Raw genomic sequence first — 27500 nt, 5'->3', positions numbered from 1 at the left:
TGATAACCTCACGTGAGAACCGAGGTAATGTATACAAATTCTGATATCAACGCTCTTAGTTGTACTAGGATAAATAAAATAGTCAAGTAAGAATCTATATGACTTCTAATAAGTAATTACTTACTAGTTTTCATTCATTTAAAAAAATATCTTGTTACTTGTTTCCGATTGAAACTTACTCGATATATAGCAAATATAAATTCAATGTGCTTGAAAACAACATCTGATTTTATTGAAAGAGTCAGAAGTTAAAATTTACTAAAGAAAAGTAATAATAATATCACTAAGGGGCCACTTAGCAGTGCTGTTCTGTGGCTCGTGAGTAGCATTTTTGCAGTCACTCACGAGCGTTGGTGGTACTACTAAAGCCCGTTTCAGCTGCAGCAGCTTAGTAATGGTATTCTGCTGGTGACAGCACCGCCAACAGCAATACTCACAAGCCTCGGTGGCGCTGCTACCAAGCAAGATAAAAAAAATACCTCTTCACTTTGCTACCAAGAATTTGAAGCTCAGTTTACGGGAATGTCGAAATGAGTGCAGGATAACAATATGACAACTGTATCACAAACATGTTGCGAAGAGAGTGTGCAGCTACAGGTACCGTTGAGTGCCAGGTATCAGGGCGAGTAATGCTTTTTTATGCCGCGGCGGCGCTCCTTTAGACCATAATTATGTCTCAATTAATTTCCTGGGTTTACATGTAAAGACGCCTGTTGGAGCTACAATAAGATCTACAATGCCTTAAGTCTTATCAAAATGACTCGGCCTGAGAGAAGCATCAAAATGGCTACCCCTGTTTTCAAACTTTCAACTAAGTAATAGAAACAAAACCAGTCTATGTATTAAAAGATCAGCGGTGTGTAATGCACGGTGACCATGCACTACCCGTCACTGCCTGACCAGTGCATGTGTGTGTAAACACACATGCACTGTGGCTGATTCACAGCAGCTAAATGCCGGAGCTGTAAGAAAATGATATTTAAACTTTCCTTATTTTAGTTTTAGTTTTCAATTCTATTATTATTATTATTATTATTATTATTATTATCTCTACTATTATTGTGTAGCAAAAAACTTAATAATATTCTACAGAAGACATAAGTGGGTACAGAGACTGACATCTGATCGACACCAAACTAATACATCAGCGAGCCACACTGGAGCACCCAACCCTCACCATTACTGTAACAACAATGTGTACAGTGTTATATATGCAACAAGATGTACAACAATCCACTCTGTTAAAACTATGAATGCATATTAATCAATGGCTAAATGGTCATCACTTCAGTATATTGTCTATCATACATAACAGTTCATTATCAGATTAAAAATGGTTTTGTAAAATTCAAAAAACAAAATTGTATAAATATGTACATGCACATACTTAAGACCAGAGTACAGCATTTCGTGAGGAACTTACCAGATAGACTGAAGATTTTGTTAAACCCTACCTTAGGCAAGCAGTGAGAATGCACACATCAATGGAGAGTCAAATCAAATATTAATGGAGCAAATTTAGTTCAATCATTACTCTCAAATTTCATTACTAGGCACTACAAAAGGCTGGTCACACTTTGTCTATTATAGTTCATTCAGGTATGACTAGTGAAGAGTGAGTCACAGAAACAGTGCTGTGAGTGACGGACACACCCACAGCCTCGGCAGCCACACCACAAAGCACTACCATGCTCGCCACACACAAAAGCTGACCACCAACAACACGCACTTGACAGGGATTCTCTGTTACCTTCTCCCGGACGCTGGTGGCGCTTATTCACCAAACACAATATCATTTTCAATTTCTATTCGCTTTTAGACATTCAATTTGATAAATACTAAAGCAAGGGATAAATTTTCAAGCGTCGACGAATACGCAACTGTCGGCTCACGTCATGTTAGCAGACTGTCTTCGCAATATTCCCTAATAGCTTTCACCTTAATTGATTGTTATGCTCATTACCAAGAACTTCTACAGGTAAAGCACTGCAAATAAGAATGTGATCAAATACGTGTTACAAAATTTAATGAACATCATAATAACATGAAAGCAAAATGTATCGCAACATTTCTAGTTGTGTTTCTAATTGTATTGTATTTAGTGTGTGGGGGAAGAGGTGAAATGCCAGTGAACAATGCTAGCGCTAGGATCACAAATATTAATCGAACCAGTTCACTATGAGAAAAAGCATAATTGTCTCATATTTCTTATTTTTCGATTTGCATAAATATGTATACTACATCTTGACAAAGCATTCAACAAGAAAAAAAAACTGCTTATTACTAATGCTTCATTAACTAATATCAAGTTTATAAAACGATTCTCCGTGCACACATTGGTTATCATTTGCCACGTTAATTTACTACACAATTTCACCTTTCCGACATTATGATCACATACGAGGTTTATATATATATATATATATATATATATATATATATATATATATATATATATATATATATATATATATATATATATATATATATATATATATATATATATATATATATATATATATATATATATATATATATATATATATATATATATATATATATATATATATATATATATATATATATATATATATACACCGTTTGTGAAATTGCCCATTTCATGAAATACCAAACCCAATTCATGAAATGAACCTAACCTAACCTAACCTAACCTAACCTCACCTCACCTAACCTAACCTAACCTAACCTAACCATTTCATGAAATGGCCACTCCATTGCACATTTCATGAATTGGGTTAGGTTAGGTTAGGTTAGGTGAGGTGAGGTGAGGTTAGGTTAGGTTAGGTTAGGTTAGGTTCATTTCATGAATTGGGTTTGCCCATTTCATGAAATGGGCAATTTCACAAACGGGGTGTAACATATATATATATATATATATATATATATATATATATATATATATATATATATATATATATATATATATATATATATATATATATATATATATATATATATATATATATATAAATAAACAGCCAAAGTGAGCAGTGTCATAAGGAGGAGGACGTCCATCACCCGAAGCTCGGCTGTCGCTACTCAGGTGTGATCGGTGGAAGTTGGCGCAAAATGTGAAAAGCTATTAAGTTACTAATCATACTAGAAGGTACAATACATGTAAGGCAATGTGGTGTATAACAAAGTCCTGACTACAATAAAGAAGACACTACCGCCACTTCTACTTGAAAAGCAAAGCTACACCGACTCATCCAGGCAGCCATGCATCTTGTTACTAGGAGGAAAACTAGAATAGGTTTAAATAGTCGATACACTGCACTCCATCCACATCCTTTTGTTACGCGGAGGAAATAGAATAGGCTTGAAGTGGTGATATAATGAGTCCTCCCTCCTAAGCAGAGCGATGACGCCTTGCCTCAGTCCTCCTGCCGCCGGGAGGTGCATGGCGAGGCAGATGGCGAGGGACTTTAGCACCAAATGTCACGGGAAAAATTACGGAAAAAAAGACACTGGTTCGCTAATAAATTTCACCGCCTTTTTAACTGTGTGTGTGTGTGTGTGTGTGTGTGTGTGTGTGTGTGTGTGTGTGTGTGTGTGTGTGTGTGTGTGTGTGTGTGTGTGTGTGTGTGTGTGTGTGTGTGTGTGTGTGTGTGTGTGTGTGTGTGTGTGTATTGCCTGTCATTTCTTCAGGTATATAACCCTTCTTCAGATTAAGAAAAAAAAAAATGACTTCGATATTCAAGAGGAACACCACTCATGACCCTACAACAAGCCTGCAGAAAACACACTGCGGGTTTCTTTCCACCTTCATATTCCTCCAACCTACGTATGTGGCTTCCATCTCAACGTTCCTGTGCAGCTATTCGTACCGTGACTCAAAACAGTACACACGAATGATTAAGCACGAGGCTGAAACGTCAAATCCGGTACACACACACACACACACACACACACACACACACACACACACACACACACACACACACACACACACACACACACACACACACACACAGTATCACGACGAAAGTAGGCGGTAACAAGAAAAATTAACTCACACTAATTCTTATTCTCGCCATACCAATCAATCACCGGCGTTTCTATACATTACATTCGGTTCTCACACCTTGCTTTGCCTCAACGCGGCCCCTCCACGCTGCGTTGCAATGCTCTCTACACCTCACGTACGCCCACTACCATCTCCCGTCCACCCACCACTACCACGGCCTACACTTTGCAAATTCGCAGGATTCATGAACGGATGAACAGTTTAATAGATAACGGCAACACACTTCCGCTCTACAACAGACAGATACCCATTTCATACGCACCATCTCGAGAAGGCATGCTGAGGTGGCAAGGTGTTAACGGTACCAGGTGTGCAAAGCCTCATTAACACGCAGTCACTTCTTAACACTTGATGCTGATGTGGACATGCTTTTGTGGCAGCTATATGGATACATCTCACTTAGCAGATAAAGGGAGCAGAAAACAAGCTACGTACACTACACATCTTGATTCACATGTACACACACAAACACACACACACACGCACACACACACACACACACACACATCAAGTAACTCTTCTAAAGGTACACGTGCAAATCATCGACTTTCTACACATATATACAGGCATGGGAGAAAAAGATTAAAGGATAGACATGTGGGATAAAATTACGATTTATCTAATATTCATACAACGCACATACTCTGAACTGTTAAAAAGGGGAGAGCAAAAACTTAAAGGTGAGTCGCTCAGAGAGTAACGTTAGGATCTGTATCAATGAAAGCTCAAATAAAGGGATCGTGTTTAGGAAAATTGTGCAGGAACAGAATAAAGGTTTAATTGGAGCGGGAAAATGGAGGTTAATGGGAGAGATAGTTTAATAGCAAAAAAATGGAGAGAAAAAAAAAAAAACAGCTGGCTTGGCAGGGAAATGAAAACAGGAAATTATGAATGTCTCACAACAGGGACCAGATCAGAGCAAGGCCTTTAACTAGGGAAAGAAAAATTAAAGAAAAAAAACCAGCGTAACAGATGAAACTTGAGTGTAAGAAGTGGTTCAAAGAAAAATATAAGAAACAGACGATGACAAAGAGGAAGACAAAGAGCTCGATGAAAAAAAAAAAAAAAAAACAGACACCAAGACGACGCAGAGGGAAGGAAGATATTAATGTGACAGTGATGTGACCTAATTGGACAGCCAGTTGTATGTACAGAGGCATGCAACACTGGAGTCATATGGGAGGAGTTGAGTGTCATCTTGAGAGTTATGAGGAGCTGACTGAGAGAAAAGACAAGGCGCCCAAGGAAGTAAGAAGACTAACCGGAAAGAACAAGACTTACCTGAGTGAGCAAGAAACCTGACCAGAAACACGGAGAAGATTGTGGCGGAAAGTTTGAGGAACAACGAGAGAGAGAGAGAGAGAGAGAGAGAGAGAGAGAGAGAGAGAGAGAGAGAGAGAGAGAGAGAGAGAGAGAGAGAGAGAGAGAGAGAGAGAGAGAGAGAGAGAGAGAGAGAGAGAGAGAGAGAGAGAGAGAGAGAGAGAGAGAGAGAGAGAGAGAGAGAGAGAGAGAGAGAGAGAGAGAGAGAGAGAGAGAGAGAGAGAGAGAGAGAGAGAGAGAGAGAGAGAGAGAGAGAGAGAGAGAGAGAGAGAGAGAGAAAGAGAGAGAAGGGAGGGAGGGGGTTTGTGTGTCTGCGGAAAGCCCTGAGGCATAGTAACAGGGGAGGGAGGAAGTAAAGGAGAGTGGAGGGAGCGATGGAGGGACTCGAGAGAGAGAAAGGAGGAGCTGAAGACAGAAGAGAGCAGTGGGGAGGACAAGCATCATTACCTGGAGTCCCACCTCGGCCTCGGCCAAGTCTTCGGTCTGAGGGTTAGTGGAGGCCGTGTCATGGTCCCCCTCGGTGGAGAGGTCTAATAGCCCAGGGTCTTCGTGACCAGACAGATCCTCAAGACCTGGGTTGTCGTCGCCAGACCTGTCGTCAGGATGACATTCCCGCCCTAAGGCAGCCGCCACTACCTCACTCAGCCTGTCATACAGCTCACTGCTCTCCTGGAGGATCACCACCAGCTTCCAGCAGCTCGTCTGGAAGCGGGTCGTCGCCCACTTCACTGTGCGTGCTGTTATTGCTGTGAGTGCTGTGATTACTGCTAATACTGAAGCTATCTGGTGCCTGCTGCTGCTCTTGTGCTGTTCTCTGCTGTGCTTCATAAGACAGGTCGAGGTGGTGGCTGAGGGGACCATGGGATGCTGAGCTTACCTCATGCGTGGTGTGGTCCACCCCAGGGTCGGGATGGACGGCGTGCTCTGGCGGTGGGTTGTCTCGGGACTCCGGTTCACTATTCATCTGCTCGGAGCCCTTCGCGTGATACTCTGCACTGCTGTGGTGATCCATGGTGTTACTGTGGTGCTCGACGCCATTGGCATAATTTTCTCCGGGGTTGCTATGGGCATCTATGGAGTTGTGGTAGTCAGAACTAGTGTTGTGGTGATCTGAGCTACTGATATGGTGTTCTGAGGAATTGGCTTGCTGGTCTGAGTTGACTGCAACAGGCTCCTGCTCACCACCATCACCCGCTGACTGTTCCTCGCTATATTCAGCCGCCAACCGCAAGCCCACATAACTGTTGCCTTGTTGTCGCTTGAGGTGATACTCTAGATCAAGAAACTCATCACCACGCGCTCCTTGTTCCTTGAAGAATTCCTCCAGGACTTTTCTGGTTTCCGACATTTCGTATGAATAGTCATACATTTCAGAGTCGGCAGCAGCGGGCTCAGGCTGCGCGGCAAGGCTCCCTGAGTACGAGGACGTGAGGGTGGATATGGCTATAACGGGTGGACCAGGGGACGAGCTGTCTGCCTCCGAGCATGAGTCCGGCCCTGGCTGGTCACTGCTGGGCTCCTCAGAGGCAACTGCTTCTGTGTTCTCTTCGTGAGGCGAATTTACCTCGCTAGTAGCCATCACCACAGGCTCACAGGCGGCTTCCCTAGTCGGTCCCTCCTCTGCAGTTACGCGACGGGGAAAGCCAGGCCTTGGCGGTCGTGGCGGAGGCGCATGGTGTCCTCCACGGGGACTGTGGGTCCTTGGAGAAGGGCGGGGACCGTACCGTCGCGGTGACCCCTCGTATTCGGCGATAGGAACGTTGCCGATCTTGGTGACCTTGTGCGTGGCGGACTCTTGGGTGGAGTCTGAATCGGAGGGTGAGGTAGACCGCTCGTAGGCGGCCAAGTAGCCTTGGTCACCGGAATCTGGCGGTCCCACTGTGTGCTGAGCAGTAGGGGAGCCCGGAGAGGCAGGCCTGTCATCTAAAGCCCTCACAGTCAAACCGCGGGCCACCCACTCTCCTATGTCATCAAACACCACCTCAGAAGAACCCGCCAGTCGTGTTTCGTAGACCAACGGTGACTGCCGCACAGAGCACCCGTGGCTTCGCTCCTCACTGCCACCAGGAGAGTCCGGCCATTGGTGGTCCTCCTGCTGCTGATCTGGCTGCTGCGTCTGCTGCTGTTGTTGCTGTTGCTGTTGTTGTTGCTGCTGTTGCTGCTGCTGTTGCTGTTGCTGCTGCTGCTGTTGCTGCTGCGATGGCGGCTGCTGGTGCTGATGCTGTTGCCGCTGGTTCTGCTGTCCTCTCCGCCGCTGTGACTCATCGTGTCTACGACGTGCGGGGCGTGACCGGCTATGGCTAAATACTTCTCGCCCACCAGCTATCTCGATGCGCGAGTCTCGGAGGCGGAAGTGCTCGCGACGCTGGGGTTGGGGCCGAGAAGTGGGCGGCGGCGGTGGCGGCGCCTCCTCGTAGGAGGAGTCTAACACAGACGACCTGAGATAACGGTCATCATAATCGTCATAAGCACTGACAACTGAAACGTCCACGTCCATGTCAACATCCTCGGTACTGCGCTCCATCTTGGCGGATTCGGACCGGGAGCCCGAGTGGGAGCCCGATCTGGAGTCCGGCGTAGAGCCCGAGTGGGAGCCCGAGCCACTGTCCACAGACATGCGGCCGCTACTTCCGCTATCTCGACTCAGCTTGGCGTTGTCGTAGATCCTGGGCAGGTCGCTGGTAGTGAGCTGTGGCTCGTAGTTGTCGTTGTCGTCTGAGTCGAGGACACAGTTGAGATTTACGTCAGAACGGCGGGCGTCAGTGGGTGTGGTGGTGGGCGTGTGGGTGGTGGAGCGAGGCCGGCACTTGGGGAACAGGCGGCTGATCTCCGAGTCCGACCCCTCCACGGCCTCCAGCGGGTCCCCCATGACGCGCCTCCCTGCCCACCTGGGGGAGCACAGGGTCAGTCACCACCCACTTCCAGCCCTCTACCTGCCTCTGCGCCATGCACACTCACATCCCATATTACGCATCCACTCACTCACTCACTCACTCACTCACGCTTATATTGTGATCTTATGCCAAAAGCTTACTACTAAGAATGATCACACCATACCACATTGACATTATCCTGTTTGCATACTGCACATGAGCGACACACACACACACACACACACACACACACACACACACACACACACACACACACACACACACACATTATCTCCTTATATATCCATTCACTCAGCTTAACACTCTCTGTCATTCCCTTGACAGTTTCTCATGTCTTCATTCGAGCCACTTCCTCGTTAATGGAAGAAATTAAATGGATTAGTGCGACCTCGGCCTCTAGGAATCAGGTATGTTTGCTCCTCCAGAAATCGATGGGAGATGGAGATGGAGTTGCACAGCAACGGAACGAGAATGCCTGACAACCTTGCTACTTCGACACCTTCATAACCCTATTGCCATCAAAAAACATTTGTCAACCAGAATTATTGTTTCAGGAAACGCTGCCGTGTGTCGCACCAAGCCTTCAATTCCTCCACCAACACAAGCACTAGGATTCCTTCTCCGTGCTAATAGCGCTGCGGCATACTACACACTCCAAACGCTCATCAAAGCGGAAGCGACAATCAGGAACAACAAACGGCAACGACAAGTCCTCGCAACCCAGCTCACCATCAAAAAACCAGCACCATGCGCCATCACCCATGCAGTGAACTAAAGCAGTCACGACCCGACCGGCAGCCATTTCACTTTGGAATGAGTAGCTACCAGCACTGCTCCACTCACCGCCAGATGACGTCTCTCCCGGCTGGCGATAATTTGCTTAACTTCGGTGCTAAATACACTTAGAACTTAAAGTGCCAGATGCATGTTGGAGATAAGTTACAGAGGGAGAACTTTGCTGCGTAACTCCACTGGTTTGTCTCACGGCCCTGTTATAGGAAGGGAAACGTATGCATGTTGTTAATACTACTGTTGTTGATGGTATTAGTCCTGTGTGTGTTGCTGTTACTCTTGCTCTGGTCCCGGCGGTGGTGTTGGTAAAGCTGCTGTATAATGACAGCCGTGGCAAGGAAAGCTGACATGCAGTGTGGTGTGATGTAAGTTACAGTGTTGTATGGTGCCCGGGATAACGTGGTGGAGTTTGGTGTGATGTGGTGCGGTATAGTACTGTATGATATAATGTGGCGCAAAGAGGCTGCAGGTACACCGTGGTATATATTCTGTGATGCAATGAAGTATGGTGCGGTGTAGTGAGGTAAAGGAACGATGCGGTATTGTGTGATATAATGAAGTATAGTGTGGTATAGTGACGTAAAGATGTAGTGTTACTGCTTGAGATGATGTAATACTGTGCGGCGTAGTGTGGTAGTGTGGTGAGGCCAGGGTAGTATGTGAAGGAATGTGAAGCAGAGCGATGTGGTGTAAATGGATCACGTGTGGTGTGTATTGTGTTCTGGTGCAGTGTGGCGCTGTATTCTGAGGTCAGGGAGTGGTGTGTGGTGTGGCAGACAAGGCGTGGCAGTGTGAGGAGTAGCGAATGTGATATATATTGTCGCGTGGCGTGCCAAAACATAACATAAAGTGACGCTCTTTCGTGAAGTGATCTCGACAAAAAAAGAAAAAAAAAAAGGAAAACATTGCTCTGCACCGGGATGTAGTTCAACGAATCCTCCGGTGCCGTCGTGTTGGAGTGAGCCATGTTATCCAGAGCAATGCGATGCAACCTTCCAATTACGTGACTATTACACTAGTTCTTTAACATACAAATCTCCCTTCCCCTCCAATATAAGTTTTTACTACATATATCAAAACAAACTCCCTTTCTTGTGCCATTCCCCCCTTAATTTCCTACGGCATGACCCACGCCTCAATCTGCTACCACCTTGCTGCCTTCCCTTCCCCTCCCCTCGCACCGCGCCTTGCACCTCGGCGTACTCTCACGAGACAGCAGAACCAGGAAAGATTTACGTACATTATCAAAATACGTGACAGGCCATAAGGAAGACCAGGTTACCTTCCCCTACCTATTTATGACCTCTCCCTTTCCTTTTTGCCTTCCAGCCTTCCTCCCTTCCTCCCTTCCCCTCCCTCCCGTGGCTGCCTCTCCGTTCGGACTCCCAACTCAACTTTTGAAAAATGTCCACCTAAAAAAATTTCCGCACGACGCATTTATGATAGTTTCCCCGAGCAGGACCCCGTGTGTCGCAACCAAGTCTTAATGAACGGGAGGGAGCAAAAATTAATGAACCAGAAGCACGCATACGAGACGATTTAATTTAATGATAATAGTGATAACTGAAACACGAGTAATGGCACTGAAGATAATAATGATAATGATGATGATGATAATGATGGTAATGATGATGATAGTGATAGTGGTGATGATTTTGATATGAGATGAGTAGTAGAGGTGGTGGTGGTGGTGGTGGTGGTGGTGGTGGTGGTGGTGGTGGTGGTGGTGGTGAACGAAAGAAAAAACAAAACATAATAAAGAAAATCAAAGAAGGAAGGAATGAAGAGAGGGAAGAAAGGAAGGGAGGAAAAACATAACTATTAATTGAGTAAGAGAAACTAAGGCAAAATAAAGTGGCGGCAGGAGTGATGTGGGGCGATGACAGGAGTAGTAGTAGTAGTAGTAGTAGTAGTAGTAGTAGTAGTAGTAGTAGTAGTAGTAGTAGTAGTAGTAGTAGTAGTAGTAGTAGTAGTAGTAGTAGTAGCAGCAGCAGCAGCAGCAGCAGTAGCAGTAGCAGTAGCAGCAGCAGCAGCAGCAGCAGCAGCAGTAGTAGTAGCAGTAGCAGTAGCAGTAGCAGTAGCAGTAGTAGTAGTAGTAGTGGTGGTGGTGGTGGTGGTGACGATGGTAGCAGCAGCAGTAATAGTGACAGTGATGGAATTGGTGATAGTGGTGGCAGTCATGGGAAGGAAGGCAACCCAATCCAGTCCATGTCCCCTGCGTGTCATCCCTTCCTTCAGCCTTCACCTGGTCATTCTTTTTTTTTCACACTGCCTTCATTGCAGCCTTACTGATTTGATTAGAGATTAACAAGGTGTGTCGTGCCTCTCTTTGCCTCCCTCCATCCGTCCCTCCCTCGCTTCATCCAGACAGGCTTCGTTTTCTTTCTCTTTCCATTTCTTTTTTAGCTTCTGGTCTCTCTCTCTCTCTCTCTCTCTCTCTCTCTCTCTCTCTCTCTCTCTCTCGCATGAATAATAATAAAAAAAAGACATGGAGTTAAAAGGCTTCGCTGTAGAGTTTGGAGGAAATAACCTGCATACAATTTTTATAGGACCGATCTAATGGAAAAAATTCTATCGCCACGGAAATATAAAATGACGGATATTCAATTTAGATGTAGATGGCAAGGGAATATACACCTACTGACATTGCCAATGCCACAGACACACACACACACACACACACACATCTTTCCCTCCCTCAGTCCCTAACTTCGTCGTGGGACACCATCATTGCTTCATATTCGTTATACTCGTGCATTTATTCATCAAGGCAATACTCTGGTCGATGATGTGTGTGTGCGTCAGTACTTGGTGTCACTCTGGGCCTGGGTGATGGGCGCATCATCCCAGCATCGTAAGCCACAGGAAGGCAGATGGATTTGGTAATAAAATTTATCATTTATCCATTCTTTTATTGTATCAGGAGTTTCAGAAATCTATATTAACTATTCACGTGTCTTTCGTCTCCTTATTATGTTGCTTGATCACATGAAAAATAATATTTTTTGTCTCCTATTGCAAAATTATTTTTTTTATACACAAAAACTATGGCCAGTCAGCAGCACTGGGATTATTCTTATCATTTTACTTAACATAAGTATTATAAATTTAATTCAATATCATCTTCATTATTATTTTGTATCAGTTATATCTTACTAAATACTTATTGCATTTATTTATTTTTTCATGATAAGACATAGCATTCCACTAATTCAATTTCAAATAACTTAATATGTGGTACAGAACATACGAGTAGTTACTACTCTCCACCCATACACAAATACTGTCTGTGACATAAATTAAAGAAACTAATGATTTAAAAAATCAAAAGCATTTTCCAAATGTTAACCAATAAGAGCTGGGAGTGTTTCTGGACTCTCCTTTCAGACGCTATACCTAACGTAATGTGACAGTCCCAACACCCGCAGTCTCTTGAAGGATTCATCAAAAGCAGCTGATAGATGGGAGAAAAGCTTGAAGTGCAACCACTTTGAAGCTATCAAATTATTCATATGTATATCTATATGAATTAATTAATTCAAGGAAGGTGTCCCACATCTGACAGAAATGCTAAATTATGTCTCTTAGTGCTGCAGTGAACAAAGAAAAAAAAAAGCGACGGAGGGTAAGGGGGGGAAAGGCACCCAGGGTGGGTGTTGTGATCTTGTAAGAAGAGTGTTAATCATTGCTAGAGCTAACTATACTGGTCACCCGTCACGCCACACACAGGAAAACTAAGCAGACTATGCCTTAGAATTCTACACCGAAATTGGAAGCAAAAATTGAACTGCTGATGTTCGGATTGACTTCTAAGATGAGTGAAAATGAAGACCAAGATAATTTCCCCGCTACAGACTTGACCTGACAGTAAAGCTACTGACCTTAAAAGAAAAGTGAAGATGACCTCTAAGAAAGCTTTTATCCTTCAGACCTTGACAGCGGAGCGAAAACCAAGTCGGTCCTTATTTGAACCTCAATATCAGAGTGGAGGCAAAGGCAGCTTCACTTACAGTCCAGTTCCTAAATATCGTAATGAGGTGACTGCGAGTGAAGAAAGACAAGGTTCATTGACGTACTTTGGAAAACGAGGCAGGAAGGGAGGGCGGGAATCAATCTTGCTCGTAAAGGTAGTGAATCGGAAGGCGGTAAGAAACTCAACAACGATGTTACAGGTGAGAATTTGATCTTGTTTCCTTAGGCACCGAATGCCATGGTGACACGACGTCTCAGGCTAAGTCTCGTAAAGTAACTTCCATAAAGACAAATTACCAACCGAACGCGAAGACAGAGCAGTTCCGAATGTCTGCAATGATGGCTGCACCTTCAAATAGAATCAAAGAACATTCAGGCATTTCACGAGCACTGTAGACGCCGTGAACATGCGCGCAGCACCGACCAATCACTCTTATCGTGCAGCTGTGTGCAGAACAGCGTGCCATAAGGGCGCACCTAGCAGTGCATCACTGCCATCGTGCATGGCTACGTAGCTGCGCCGCCTTTACGTGGTGATTTGGATACTGAATGGCAGCTGGCCTGGGGCTGAGGGCCGGTGGAGGTAGTGCCTCTTGCACTAACGTATGACTTGTTGTAAGGGACGCCCACAACACGCTGGATCACATCCATCGACGCAGAGTGGGCGTAAGCTCTTCCAAGGACAGAACAGGTTATTAAATCGGCACTGAACAGGACCAACGTGAGCACATTTACAAGATTTCGTGATTATTATCGTGTGTAAATGTAAATGATAGAAAAAAAAATCAGAACTCTTATTTGCGTCCCTCATTTGATTTTTCATATATATTTTTTTCCTTTCACAACATATTGCCGTTGTGATATGTAATGCTTCATGAACTGCACGAAAATATACTAAAAAAAAAAAAAAAAAAAAGCGAAAGAGCTCTGGATCTATTTCCAAGACTGTAGAAACTGATCGAATAATTAGAAAAAAGTAAATAAATAAATAAAGCAGCTTTTACTTACCTGGTTGATACCCAGCCAGACACACGTGGATTCTAGTGTTATGCATAGCTTTGGAACACAATGGAAATAGCAAGAAACATACTTTGCGAGAGTCGTAAACTGACCATGAGAGGCGCGCCGCCGATGATAGAGGGAAAAATCTTTTAGTTAAGATGTGAATATGACACTTCCTCGAGCAGGCCAAGATGAACTCCAAGGCACCAGTGGATTCTTGTCTGACTAATAGGCTACTAGCGGCGGCAGTAGTACCAGTAGCAGTAGCAGTAGCAGTAGTAGTAGTAGTAGTAGTAGTAGTAGTAGTAGTAGTAGTAGTAGTAAAAAGAAACATCAAAACATTCGTAAACAGAACATTTCCAATAAACAAAACACACTAAGGCAAGGTTGTGATAGGCGGTAAGTTTCCTTCACTGAATTAGGAGCAGAGGGAGAATGAAGACGCGATACGGAGGCAGTGGGAGTGGTAGGTAGTGCTCAAAAATTAATTGTGACCTTGCAGTTGGTGTGCTAACAAGAGAGACGAAAGACAGACCACTAATGTTGTTCTTGGAAGGTTGGCAGGTTAAGTTAGGTCAGGTCAGGTCATGTTCTGCCAGTCAGTGAAATGGACGCAAGACAAGACACAAGAAAAAAGGAAAAACACGTAATTTACTCTGATAACGAGGGATGGAACACACGGTGGATTGCTTCAGGGCTGAGAGGAGGCTTAGTCTTTAGTATCATGCAGCATCCCTTACTTTATAATAAATAGGGTAACGAAATGCAGGCAACCACGTAAAGGCCAAAATGTCAGTTGTTTGTTATTTTTGTTAATATACCTTTGTGTCGGCCGGGTGCCTATATCAAACCCTCACAGTCGCGTCACCACAAGGAACACCAAGACACCCTATACACCATTACTACTACAACCAGCATTCCCAACACACAACATAGAACCGCATCACACAACCACGTCTACTGTACATTACCCTCGACTTATATCATCACCCTCGCCACTAGACCATTACAAAATACCGCCACTCTCCTCACAATACACCCACGATACACCCACCCACCTCATCCATCTGAGTAGCGTGCTGGTCACCTCATCACTCCCCTTTCCCCTTAGCCGGCTGGGCAGTAATGTGTTTCAGATACGCCGAGTTTAGCATAAGCGTGACGTATTCAGACAACGTGGGGCTTGCAGGGTTCAGAGGAGAAAGCAGGAAAATTTTCTCCGGCGCAGGGAACATTGGGAGTACTGTAAGACCATGGGATGTATTGAAAATGTGAGGAAAGATACATCGGTTTGGGGGAGCTGAGCAGAATACGTTGATAATTTTGTCGCGGTCTTGAGGAGTATTGAAGGTCGCAGGGAAAGGCTTGTCGTGTACAGAGGCCAAGACTTAAATCATTCTAGAAAAATAAAAGAAGATAAAAAAAAACCAACCCTGGTACTCTTTAAGGACGGGACGTGATTGGGAAGAAATTGTGAAGGCGGAGAGACGAGTTATGGGGAAGGACCGCGAGGGGGAGAGGAGACGGAAAGGAGCACGGAAAAAGTAAAAAGAATAGTGAGAAATACTGTAAAGAGAAAGGACGAAATATTTATAATGAAGACAAGGTAAAGCTGGAAGATATGAAGAGAAAAAAAAGGAGGGTAGTGTAAGCCTGTGAAATGAGCCAGGAAAGAAGACAAGAAGGAGGTGAAGGAGAAAAAAAATTATTTGGAGAGGATATCTGAAAGGGAAGAGAGAAAGGAAGTGGAAAGGGAACAGGAAGGATGAAAGGAGAACAGAATGTCAGAGTGTGAGGAGTTACTGTAGTGCCTCGCGAAACTTGGTGAAGTGAAGGGAAGGGAAGGGAAGGGAAGGGAAGGGAGAGGAAGAGAGAGGAAGGGAAAGGAAGGGAGAGGTAGTCAGGCTACTTGTTTCTCTCTGATTAATTTGGTGCCTGTGTGGTGCATGCTCTCTCTCTCTCTCTCTCTCTCTCTCTCTCTCTCTCTCTCTCTCTCTCTCTCTCTCTCTCTCTCTCTCTCTCTCTCTCTCTCTCGTTTCTTTTTATCATAACAGTTTTCTGGAGATGAGAATTTAATGTATTCCCGAAACGTCAATAAACGCTAAGATTCTCTTGGGAGTCTCTTCGTTCACATCAACTACGCGTATAAGATTCCGTAACGACAACTTTAATATTCTAATGCCAAATGAATATATATGTCTCTCTCTCTCTCTCTCTGTGTGTGTGTGTGTGTGTGTGTGTGTGTGTGTGTGTGTGTGTGTTTGTGTTTGACTGTTTGATCTGCTGCAGTCTCTGACGAGACAGCCAGACGTTACCCTACGGAACGAGCTCAGAGCTCATTATTTCCGATCTTCGGATAGGCCTGAGACCAGGCACACACCACACACCGGGACAACAAGGTCACAACTCCTCGTTTTACATCCCGTACCTACTCACTGCTAGGTGAACAGGGGCTACACGTGAAAGGAGACACACTCAAAATATCTCCACCCGGCCGGGGAATCGAACCTCGGTCCTCTGGCTTGTGAAGCCAGCGCTCTAACCACTGAGCTACCGGGCGTGTGTGTGTGTGTATGTGTGTGTGTGTGTTGAGAGAGAGAGAGAGAGAGAGAGAGAGAGAGAGAGAGAGAGAGAGAGAGAGAGAGAGAGAGAGAGAGAGAGAGAGAGAGAGAGAGAGAGAGAGAGAGAGAGAGAGAGAGAGAGAGAGAGGTAAACCAACGGAATGATTTTACTTTATGTTCTTGGGGTGTAGCGCCAGGAAACACTTCAGCACCAAATCACCTTGCTAGGGGCTTAGATGGTCGTGCCCTCAATTTCCACAGGAGGCTTACATGGTCGATCCTCCCTCCGTGGCGGCGCAGAAATGACTCCGAGTGACGCCTTTGTGGAGGTTCATACTCTCCCTCAGGGCTCGTCGAGGCAATGCCGTCCGAGGCAGAACTGATAGGGCGCATGTAGGCAGTATTCTGTTAACTCGAAGGTGACTTGAAAATGGCCACTTCCCAGCAAGACTCAATCTACAGAGATTACCGTGTCTAAGCGCTGTCCGATCGACCATCCCGATCTCTTATTCTTCCTTCACTTATTCCCTGCCTCACCTGCTGTCTTTCTCCTCACTCCCCTTCAAACCCACACAGATTTGGAAAGTAAGACAAGGAGAAACTCGAGAAGCAGGAGCGTAAACAACACAAACACGACAACGGATGTTACAAGTGAGGAGAAGACTTGGACGACTAGATGGCCAGAGAGCTCAGCAGTTACAGGTACATGGGTACACAGTAAGGTGGCGAAGCAGCAGCAGTGAGAGACCAAGGTTGAGAAGTATATAAGGTATAGGATGTCTAAAATAAACCTAGTAATCCTCCATTTATCTCCACCTACTCATTTTGCTCTAGCACACATCTTCCACTTAAAAAGTACCTCCTTCCATATTACATCCTCTTTCACCAAAGCCTCATTATCTCGCCCGTACCTGTCACCTGTCTGCGCCATCTGCTGCCACCTGCCTCTCTCAGCCTCGCGCCGCTAAGCCCCGCCTGCCTGGCCCATGTCAAGTAGCTGTACGGCGTAAGGAGTTCATCAGCTCGGATTACCTTTACACACACCAACAAGCTTCCACCGATTAACCCTTCCTAGGAAACACCTGCTTCTATTCACATCCACCTATCCCGCTAAGCTTCTCGCCACCTGCCTAGCATCCCCGACCTCCCCTTACCTCTCCACGCACCTGCCGCCTGGCGCACCACTCACCCAGCACACCAGACTAACTTCATCAACATTTTATGTTAAATAAACTTGCATCTCACGGGATGGAAAGGGGGAGGGGAGCTGCAGTCCATTGTGCAGAGCGTAATTGGTCCAAACAGTTGTGCAGCCGGGAGAGTAGACGCACGGCTGGGAAAGTAATGTAGGGGGTGGGAGAGACTGTTGCAGGGCAAGTGTTAGGGGACGCGGCAGGGGCAATATGAGGGAGCTCGGCAGGGGCAGTATGAAGGAGTAGGGCAAGGGCAGTATGAGGGAGTAGCAAAGGCAGTAGGAGGTAGTAGGAGCAGCTTAAAGGGGCGAGAGAGAGAGAGGGGGAGAGAGAGAATAGAGGATAGTGGCAGGGCAAGTATGGCAGGACAATCAGTGTAGAGTGACGCGGATAGAAGACATGCAACACGCAAGGATGAACAAAATGAAGGGTGGCGGGAGAGGCTAAGAATGGAGAGAACAAAGACAACAGCATGAGTACTGGCGAGGAAAGGCCAAAGTAGACAGAGAGGTGTTTAAAATGGCAGCAGGTAAAGTGTAGTGGGTGGCGGCAGGGGCAGTGTAGAGATGAGAGCAGCGGGCGGTAACATCGGGATTGTAGGGACTGGCGGCAGGGTAAGGTGTAGAGGACGAAAGAGCACAATGGAAGTCAATCAGGATAATGAGGTGGTCTTACCGGCACCTGGCTGGCCGCCCTGATTGAGAGGACACTCAACTCCCGCTCGAAATTAGCGAGATTAAAACCGCCAGTCTCGCGGGATGACAGAGGGACGGAGGGAAGCAGGGAGCGGGACGGAGGGTGAAGAGGGAAACACGGAGCAAGTTTAAGAAAGAACCAAGAAGGAAGAAAAGGATGAGTAATGAAATGGCACCAAGAGCAGCAGGCATACCATTCCCTTCTTGCCATTGCTTCAACATTCGCTCACTATAAACCCATCACATAATGAACGCAATATTCGGGTAAGCATTTCATTATTCATTCATTTCTATATTGTGAAATCTTTTCATAATGCCCCGGCATACTGTAAGTAGCCGTACTACCACCACCACCACCACCACCACCACCATCACCACCCTCCTCATCATACACTCGTGCAATGTGTATTTAGCTATTTCGTTAAATATGTATTCATTTGTTTCCGAATGAAACCAAGAAGAACTGAGAATAAATTAATCACGGTAGTAAATAAATGCATGTAATAGGTAATTAAATGTTGAGCTGCTGGATTCGTAATAAAAGTAGAAATAAAAACAATTAACAACTATTATTGTTGTTTGGCGCTTAAACTGTAAAAATAATACTATCATTTTCAGTAAAAGTATTTGTTTGTAGTAGCAGTATTAGTAGCAGTTAGATAAGTACATAGTAGTAGTAGTAGTAGTAGTAGTAGTAGTAGTAGTAGTAGTAGTAGTAGTAGTAGTAGTAGTAGTAGTAGTAGTAGTAGTAGTAGTAGTAGTAGTAGTAGTAGTAGTAGTAGTAGTAGTAGTAGTAGCAGAAGTACTATACGTAGTGGCAGTACCAAAGTAACAATGGTAGCAGCAGTAGCAGCAGCAAGTAGTACCATCATCACGATTAGCATCACCACCACGAACACCAACATCATCATCATCATCATTATAGAGATTCATTTTTATACATTATCATTCAATTTCCTTCCTCTTCAATCCATCCCACACTCCACCTTTACTTCCCTCCACATCACCACTCCTTGTCTCTTCACTTCACTGCCTTCCTATCCCCTCACTCCTTTTTTCTTTTTCCTTAATCTTCACTGCTCTCTATTTTCTCATTTCCCATTCTTCATTGCCTTGCCTCCATCCCGCTTCCCATCACCATTCTTTCACACCTTACATAAGCCTGCACTCTCAGCCAATCACTCCGTTTCTCTTCCAGTCCCTCCATTCTATTCCCCCATCCTATTTCAGCCTCTTCATTCTTCCAGCTACCCTTTTTACTCTTCCGCTGAACTCCTCTCTTTTCCCAGTCCTCACTCTCTCTCTCTCTCTCTCTCTCTCTCTCCTCCATCCACCCTGTCAGGCAACTCAACTCACATACTTAATAATCACGTGAGCTTAAGAGACAAGTATCCCCGCCCTGTACCGCCGCTGCCGTCGCCGCCTCCATCGCTGCCGCCCCGCCCGCTGTCCCCCATTGAGCAAGTCCATTGAGCGGAGGACAATGAGGACCACCCAATGCATGATGTTCCCATTAGGGCCTCCCATCTCCCGGCGACAAGCGAGGCCCCCATTACTTTTATTAACTTTGCGCTCTTGCCCTTTCCTCCACCGCCTCCTCATCTTCCTCCTCTGCCTCCTTCCTTCGCTCCCTTCTCCTCCTCTTCCTCCTTCTCCTCTTATATCTTCTCTTCCTCCTTTCTACCTTAATATTCCTTCTTTGCCTCGTCTTTATTTATTTTTCTCCAAACAGTCTTTCTCCTCCATCCTTCCCCGAACTTCATCAATCTCTCCCATTCAACGCCCATCCCATGTAGCCTTCCACACACACACACACACACACACACACCCAAGTACACAATACATAACAGTCTAAGGGTGTAACTGTACTGCACTATGCTCCGTGTGTGTGTGTGTGTGTGTGTGTGTGTGTGTGTGTGTGTGTGTGTGTGTGTGTGTGTGTGTGTGTGTGTGTGAAATCATACTTAAATGTAATTATTCTGAATGAAAGCCATAATGGTGACATCTTGGGTATCACGCATCTTAAATTCTCTCTCTCTCTCTCTCTCTCTCTCTCTCTCTCTCTCTCTCTCTCTCTCTCTCTCTCTCTCTCTCTCTCTCTCTCTCCCAGCCTCAGTGTGTGCGTTGTCGGCGTCACCAGCAGGCGGCCAGCACGCCCTGCCCTGCATCACCCTGGCCAATCACGCCTCAAGATTAATGACCAGGTGACGGCTGGAAGAGGCAGGGAGGGTGAGGGAAGGGGAGGCATGGATGGTGGACCAAGGCTAAAACACTCAATGACATGATTGAATGTTAGCGTTGACAGCTCTCTCTCTCTCTCTCTCTCTCTCTCTCTCTCTCTCTCTCTCTCTCTCTCTCTCTCTCTCTCTCTCTCTCTCTCTCTCTCTCATGTACCTTGTTCTCCTAAGTGGTTGTTCATATACTTTATCTCAGCAGATAAAAGCGCCTCTGTTGTGCTTACGCGTTTTTAATCTTCCGCCACACACACACACACACACACACACACACACACACACACACACACACACACACACACACACACACACACACACACACACACATACGTAGTGACAAGTGCCTGGAGAAAGCCTTGCATGATATGAGTGTGATTACCCTGACCCCCGGCTCAGCCCCGCCATCCAGGACGAGACAAGTGAAAGGGTATTAATGAGAACTGAGTAAATATGTCACTAATATCGGAGGAGATTGAAGCAGACGCCAAACGACTCTCTCTCTCTCTCTCTCTCTCTCTCTCTCTCTCTCTCTCTCTCTCTCTCTCTCTCTCTCTCTCTCTCTCTCTCTCTCTCTCTCTCTCTCCTGTTGTGAACCTGCTCCCTGTCATTGAAATAGATCTAATGGAAATGTTTCGTAATGGAAAGGGAAAGCAACAAGAGTTGTCACAAATATTTGAAAATATAGAAAAGGACTTACTTCATCACACCATAGAATTAATAAAGAAATCGGAAAAGTACTACAGATGAAGTGAATATCTACTAAAACACGCGTGCACACACACACACACACACACACACACACACACACACACACACACACACACACACACACAAAAGCCTTGCATGATATGAGTGTGATTACCCTGACCCCCGGCTCAGCCCCGCCATCCAGGACGAGACAAGTGAAAGGGTATTAATGAGAACTGAGTAAATATGTCACTAATATCGGAGGAGATTGAAGCAGACGCCAAACGACTCTCTCTCTCTCTCTCTCTCTCTCTCTCTCTCTCTCTCTCTCTCTCTCTCTCTCTCTCTCTCTCTCTCTCTCTGTTGTGAACCTGCTCCCTGTCATTGAAATAGATCTAGTGGAAATGTTTCGTAATGAAAAGGGAAAGTAACAAGAGTTATCACAAATATTTGAAAATATAGAAAAGGACTTACTTCATCACACCATAGAATTAATAAAGAAATCGGAAAAGTACTACAGATGAAGTGAATATCTACTAAAACACGCACACACACACACACACACACACACACACACACACACACACACACACACACACACACACACACACACACACACACACACACACCTAATATCCCTCCCAGTCTCCCCCAGCGACATTCTCACGCAAGGCTTCCCCGTGTAACACAGACGTTTGAAAACAAACTCAATACATCTGGTGAAATTTTTATAAAGAAACACAATGGTCTTTTTTGTCACAAGACGTTAACAATAGCTGATGTTTTTGTTTTTGTTTTTCAGATAAAAAAATAAATATATATTTTTTGTTTTTGTTGGTTTCTTCTTTTGGCATGAAGTGCAAAATGATACATCTTTATATTTTTTTGCAAATGTATCCAGCTTTCAGTAAAGGCAGTTCCTGTGTGTCACGCACGCGATGTGTGGTGTTCGGCAGCAGCACCTGAACCACCCTTACAAGGTCAAACAAGCACATTATCACTAATCCATAACTTTACAGATAGAAATGAACGAAATCTCAATATATGGAAAGATATTACCAGCTTGCATATAATAAAGAAATACGACAATCAACATAAACAATGAGACCACTTTGAATCTAGAATGTTATCATCCCTGCGTCTCCTTTCCTGCATCCTCATTCTTCTTCCTCCTCCCCGTCCTGTCCCATCCACCCACCGCCAAGCCTCATAATGATATACGGTGGCAGGTTTTGCTCTAATTACACCATGATACTTTCTTTCCAGGAGACAGGCGGCATCACGTGATATTTTTATTAATTTTTTCATGGCCTTCCGTACTACATACATCATGTCAGCCTTTTTCATATTCCTATTTCTTTTTCCTTTTAGCCTCTCTAGCCGCAGATCCCGAGGCTTGGGTATTGCAATTACTCGGGTCTGTCAGTGGCAGCGCCGCGTACCGAAATAAAACAAGACTGTAAGGACAAACCCCCATTAAACCTGGTGCGGTATGTGACGGGGGCTTGTGTTCGTTAAGGTAGGTTTGGTGTGTGTGTGTGTGTGTGTGTGTGTGTGTGTGTGTGTGTGTGTGTGTGTGTGTGTGTGTGTGTGTGTGTGTGTGTGTGTGTGTGTGTGTGTGTGTGTGAGAGAGAGAGAGAGAGAGAGAGAGAGAGAGAGAGAGAGAGAGAGAGAGAGAGAGAGAATAGCTGGTGCGGCGTGGTGGTGTGGCGTGGTGGCGTGGCCAGTGGCGGGTGCCAGGGCGGGAATCACTCAGCCAGCACCCAGCGCAGTCCATGACTTGTCGTGTCTCGCCTCCGTGAATTACGATGAGTCACCTTTCAGTTCAGTGAACTTTTACATCCGCTGTGTTGCAATGCTTACTTGATCTACTCATTGTACTTGAAAAATCGAATCATCTGTGCAAATAAATAAAACCAGCATCAGGTCGTAGCCTCTGTTATCTATACCGTTAGTTACATTAATAATAAAAAAAAGGTTACAGAGCAGGAGTGGCGGTACACAGGCATCGCTGGTGCACTGGTGTGTCATGCAAGACAATATCAGTAGTCAGTCTAATTGTCCACAGTTTCTATCTGATCGCCAGCCAACTAGCACCAACAGGTCCCACTGCCTTTCCCTCCCTCCCCCCAAGGCACAAGGTCAACTGAGGACTGACATGAACGTCACGAAATGTCTCCCCGACATCCCGGCCCAGACAGGTTGCAGGTATGTGTTCATTGACCACACGCGCGGAGGCCGGCACCGTCTGCGCCATCAGGAAAGATGGGTACAGTTCCAGGCTAATGGTTGACTAAATTAACTTTAAACTCAACCTTTACGAAGCTTACAAGTGATGAGCTTTGTCTGGCGCGTGTACCTTGAGCAGCGTGTCTAGCTTTCCAGTGTCCTCGGCGCACCTGTCCCATAGAGGCACACAATACACAGGAAGGGTCCTCATCACGTCTATTGGAACGCTTCTTTCTGTGAGGGACCCAGAGAATCAGTACACAATTTCTGACTCAGCAGAAGGCAGACTCTCAGCAGGCTTGTGTGGATCGGCAGGCTGGTCGACAAACAACGAGGTCGAGTGAGGTCCTTGCCTTGCCCAGCAGCGCTGCTTCGCTCACTTTGAAGTCCCTGCGCGCTATTTCTATTTTCAGATTAACATGAGCCTTAACCTTTAAGTAAAAAAAAATATAAAGGCACCAAGAGACGTCCAGTTTCCTGCTACAGACTTTAATAAAACTTATTTAAGTGTACGGTGAACACGACAGTCCAATACTGGCCATGATGGTGGTTGTCAGGAACTCTATCATCATGAGCAGTGGGCCTCTGGAGACACACACACACACACACACACACACACACACACACACACACACACACACACACACGTCCAGTGGTGGCACGCGCCGTGGCACTCGTCTGACGCGTTACGTCACCCACCGCCGCCATGCTCCAAGAGGGACTGTTGAATGTGACCTTCCATGACCTAGTGAGACCCTGCAGAGGGAGAGTCACCCTCACCATAGGAACAATAACTTCAGTGGCATGCAAGGCAGAAGACCACCACCACCAGGCTATTGCCAAATCCCCGCCATAAGGTCGTTAGTCGCCTTAATATTCGCCAATTCACTCCCGCAAGACTACGAGTACGGAGCCAAGGGAGGGGAAGAGATAATCAACTCCTAGGTGTAATGACATCCTTAAAGTGGCGGTGTCCACAGGCACCATCTTTTCATCTGCAGTTTGTTTGAATAGGTACGCCTCAGGTAGTGGTGGTGGTGGTGGTGGTGGTAGTGGGTGTTACTGTGCCAGAATCAACAATCTGAAAACAGATGTCTGGCTCCCTCCTGCCCTCCCAACTGTCGCTTTCATCGGCACTGTGGATTCTTAGGAGAACCATTCTGCACATTAGGACATACCATATGTAGACATACTACAGCAAGGTGGCAGACGGAGATAGAGAGAAGCAAGAACCGGGAAAGGTGGAAACAAGAGGCGCGGCGAGACACAGCAGGCGTGGAAGGCTACGAGTATAGCAAAGCCAATGCGTCACGTGGCGCCGCAGCGGTGGCGGGTAGGAAAAATACCACTTGATGATAATAATTTGGTGATTTTTTATGTATATCCAACCAGAGTGCGTGCGCGACAAACGAAAGTTGCGAGAGAGAGAGAGAGAGAGAGAGAGAGAGAGAGAGAGAGAGAGATGAGGCCGATAGTATAAGTGAAGACCGAGACAGCTAACACTTAGGAGGAAAAAAAGAGAGGAGAGGCAGGCGAGTAAAGGCGTGTGGAAAGAATGAGGAGGAGGAGGAGGAGTTGGCACTTGAAATGCAGCGCGCGAACAAGTGCCAAGACACAAAAAAAAGGACAAGTAGGAATAGTAAGACAGGGAAGAGTGAAAAGTGACTTATAGAGAAAGCAAACACGACGACAAAAGAAGAGAGAAGAGAGAAGAGAGAGAGAGAGAGAGAGAGAGAGAGAGAGAGAGAGAGAGAGAGAGAGAGAGAGAGAGAGAGAGAGAGAAGGAAAAGAAGACAAGAAGAGAGACGTAAGGGAAAGGAATGAAGGAAAGGAGAGGACATACAAACATTTCGAAATCTCATCTCTCATCTCTCTCTCTCTCTCTCTCTCTCTCACACACACACACACACACACACACACACACACACACACACACACACACACACACACACACACACACACTCCAAATCTGCGCTTCACATTGAACAAGACGGGACGGTATACATTCACGCAAATTAAAATCTCCAGGTTAATGAAAAAAAGGTAAAGGTAAGAGGAGAGGCGGGGAGTGGGAGGGAAGGGAAAGGTGAGTGAGTCGTGAGAGGCTGGCGGTGGGGAGAGGAGGGAGAGATGAGAGTGGAGGGAACGCCCGCTAGCGATCTCATTACAGTATCATGGAGGTCTATGAAAAGACTTGCACACACACACACACACACACACACACACACACACACACACACACACACACACACACACACACACACACACACACTTACCAATGAAACTATGATATCTGTATACAAGAGGAGGAGGAGGAGGAAGAGAAGGAGAAGGAGAAGGAGGAAGGAGAAGGAGAAGGAGGGAGGAGGGAGAAGGAGGGAGGGAGCAGGAGAAGGAGAAGGAGAAGGAGAAGGAGAAGGAGAAGGAGAAGGAGAAGGAGAAGGAGAAGGAGAAGGAGAAGGAGAAGGAGAAGGAGAAGGAGAAGGAGAAGGAGAAGGAGAAGGAGAAGGACAAGAAGGAGAAGGAGGAGGAGAAGGAGAAGGAGAAGGAGAAGGAGAAGAGAAAGAGAAAGAAAGAGAAAGAGAAAGAGAAGGAGAAGGAGAAGGAGAAGCAGGAGGAGGAGGAGGAGGAGGAGGAAGGAAGGTGAAACTGAGTAAGTAAAAAAAAAGGTAGAGAGGGAGGGAGATTGAAGTAGAGAGAAGAGGATACGAGAGGGATAGGAGAGGGATGAAAGCCGCTCACAGGTGAAGAAGAGAAGGAGTGGGTGATTAGAGAAATAGTCAGGCAGGGATGGAGAGAAATAATGAGTAAGGGAACAAGGAGCTATGGGACAAAAAAAAAAAAAAAAAACAGGTCGGATGAAGGGGAAAAAACAAAGGAGATTAGTGATTACCAAGATCCACAATATAAACGACGGTGATAAAGATGGAAGATAAGAAAAGATGGGGAAAGGAAGGGAAGATGAATGAAGTAAATGGAGAAAAGATATACACGCTAGGGATTGGAATGAAAGAAGAAAAAAATGGAGGGAAAAGAGAAAATATAAGAGGAAAGAGATGATGGAGAGTTGTGAAGGAAGGAAGGAAGGAAGGAAGGAAGGAAGGAGGGAGGAAAAAAAAAGCGCTGAATAAAGGAAGGTAAGGGAAAGGATGGATAATAAAAGAAGAAGGAAGCGAATGGAAAGAAAGGGAAATAGAAAGAAAAAGAGAAGAGAAAGGAGAGAATAGAAAAGAAAAATAGAGAAAAAAGAGGATCACGAAGGAAGGAAAAGGAAAGAAAATGAAATTAAAGAAAATAGTGAACGGAAGGAAAGGAAAAACGGGAAAAACAAAAATAAAATCAAAGAAAAAAGAAAAAATAGGAAAAAGAAACATAAAAAAAGAAAGCAAGAAAGAAAAGGAAAGAGAAAGAGAGATTATGCGGGGAGAAAGAGAGCGGAAAAAAAAAAGAATAGGAACGAAAGAGAAAAAGCGAAGTATAAAGATGTGGAGGAGAAAAAGCAGAAGGAAAAAGATAGGACGGGAAAAGAGAGAAAAGAAGAGATTTCCTGCCTGCGAAGGTAAGAGAGAGAGAGAGAGAGAGAGAGAGAGAGAGAGAGAGAGAGAGAGAGAGAGAGAGAGAGAGAGAGAGAGAGAGAGAGAGAGAGAAGGGAGCAAACAACAAAGCAGAAAAGAATTTATTACAAAAGGGAAACATATTGTCTGTAAATCAAACACTTTTTGCGAAAGGAAACAAGAGAATAAACAAAGAGACAAAACCCACCCAGCTCTCCCCGCCACTCCCACGCACACACACACACACACACACACACACACACACACACACACACACAGATCCATCCGATATTAATCTGCATAGTTAGCGTGCTTCCTC

At 45.4% G+C, this 27500-nt stretch overlaps 1 protein-coding gene across 19 annotated transcripts in view; it reads right to left on the bottom strand.

The window, feature by feature from the left end:
• The window catches only part of LOC123514343, a 567471-nt gene that overhangs the window by 374786 nt on the left and 165185 nt on the right, over window positions 1–27500 (bottom strand). For all 19 annotated transcript variants that reach the window (XM_045272190.1, XM_045272188.1, XM_045272194.1 and 16 more), the window contains one exon: window positions 6246–8256. In XM_045272190.1, coding sequence (XP_045128125.1) covers window positions 6246–8237 — 1992 coding nt within the window. In that variant the 5' untranslated portion in view covers window positions 8238–8256. The remainder of the gene's footprint in view (window positions 1–6245; window positions 8257–27500) is intronic.

Source organism: Portunus trituberculatus, chromosome 37 (genome assembly GCF_017591435.1).
Source record: "Portunus trituberculatus isolate SZX2019 chromosome 37, ASM1759143v1, whole genome shotgun sequence".
NCBI lineage: Eukaryota > Metazoa > Arthropoda > Malacostraca > Decapoda > Portunidae > Portunus > Portunus trituberculatus.
Note: the sequence above shows the minus strand (reverse complement) of the source record. Positions and strands in the feature narration are given on the sequence as shown.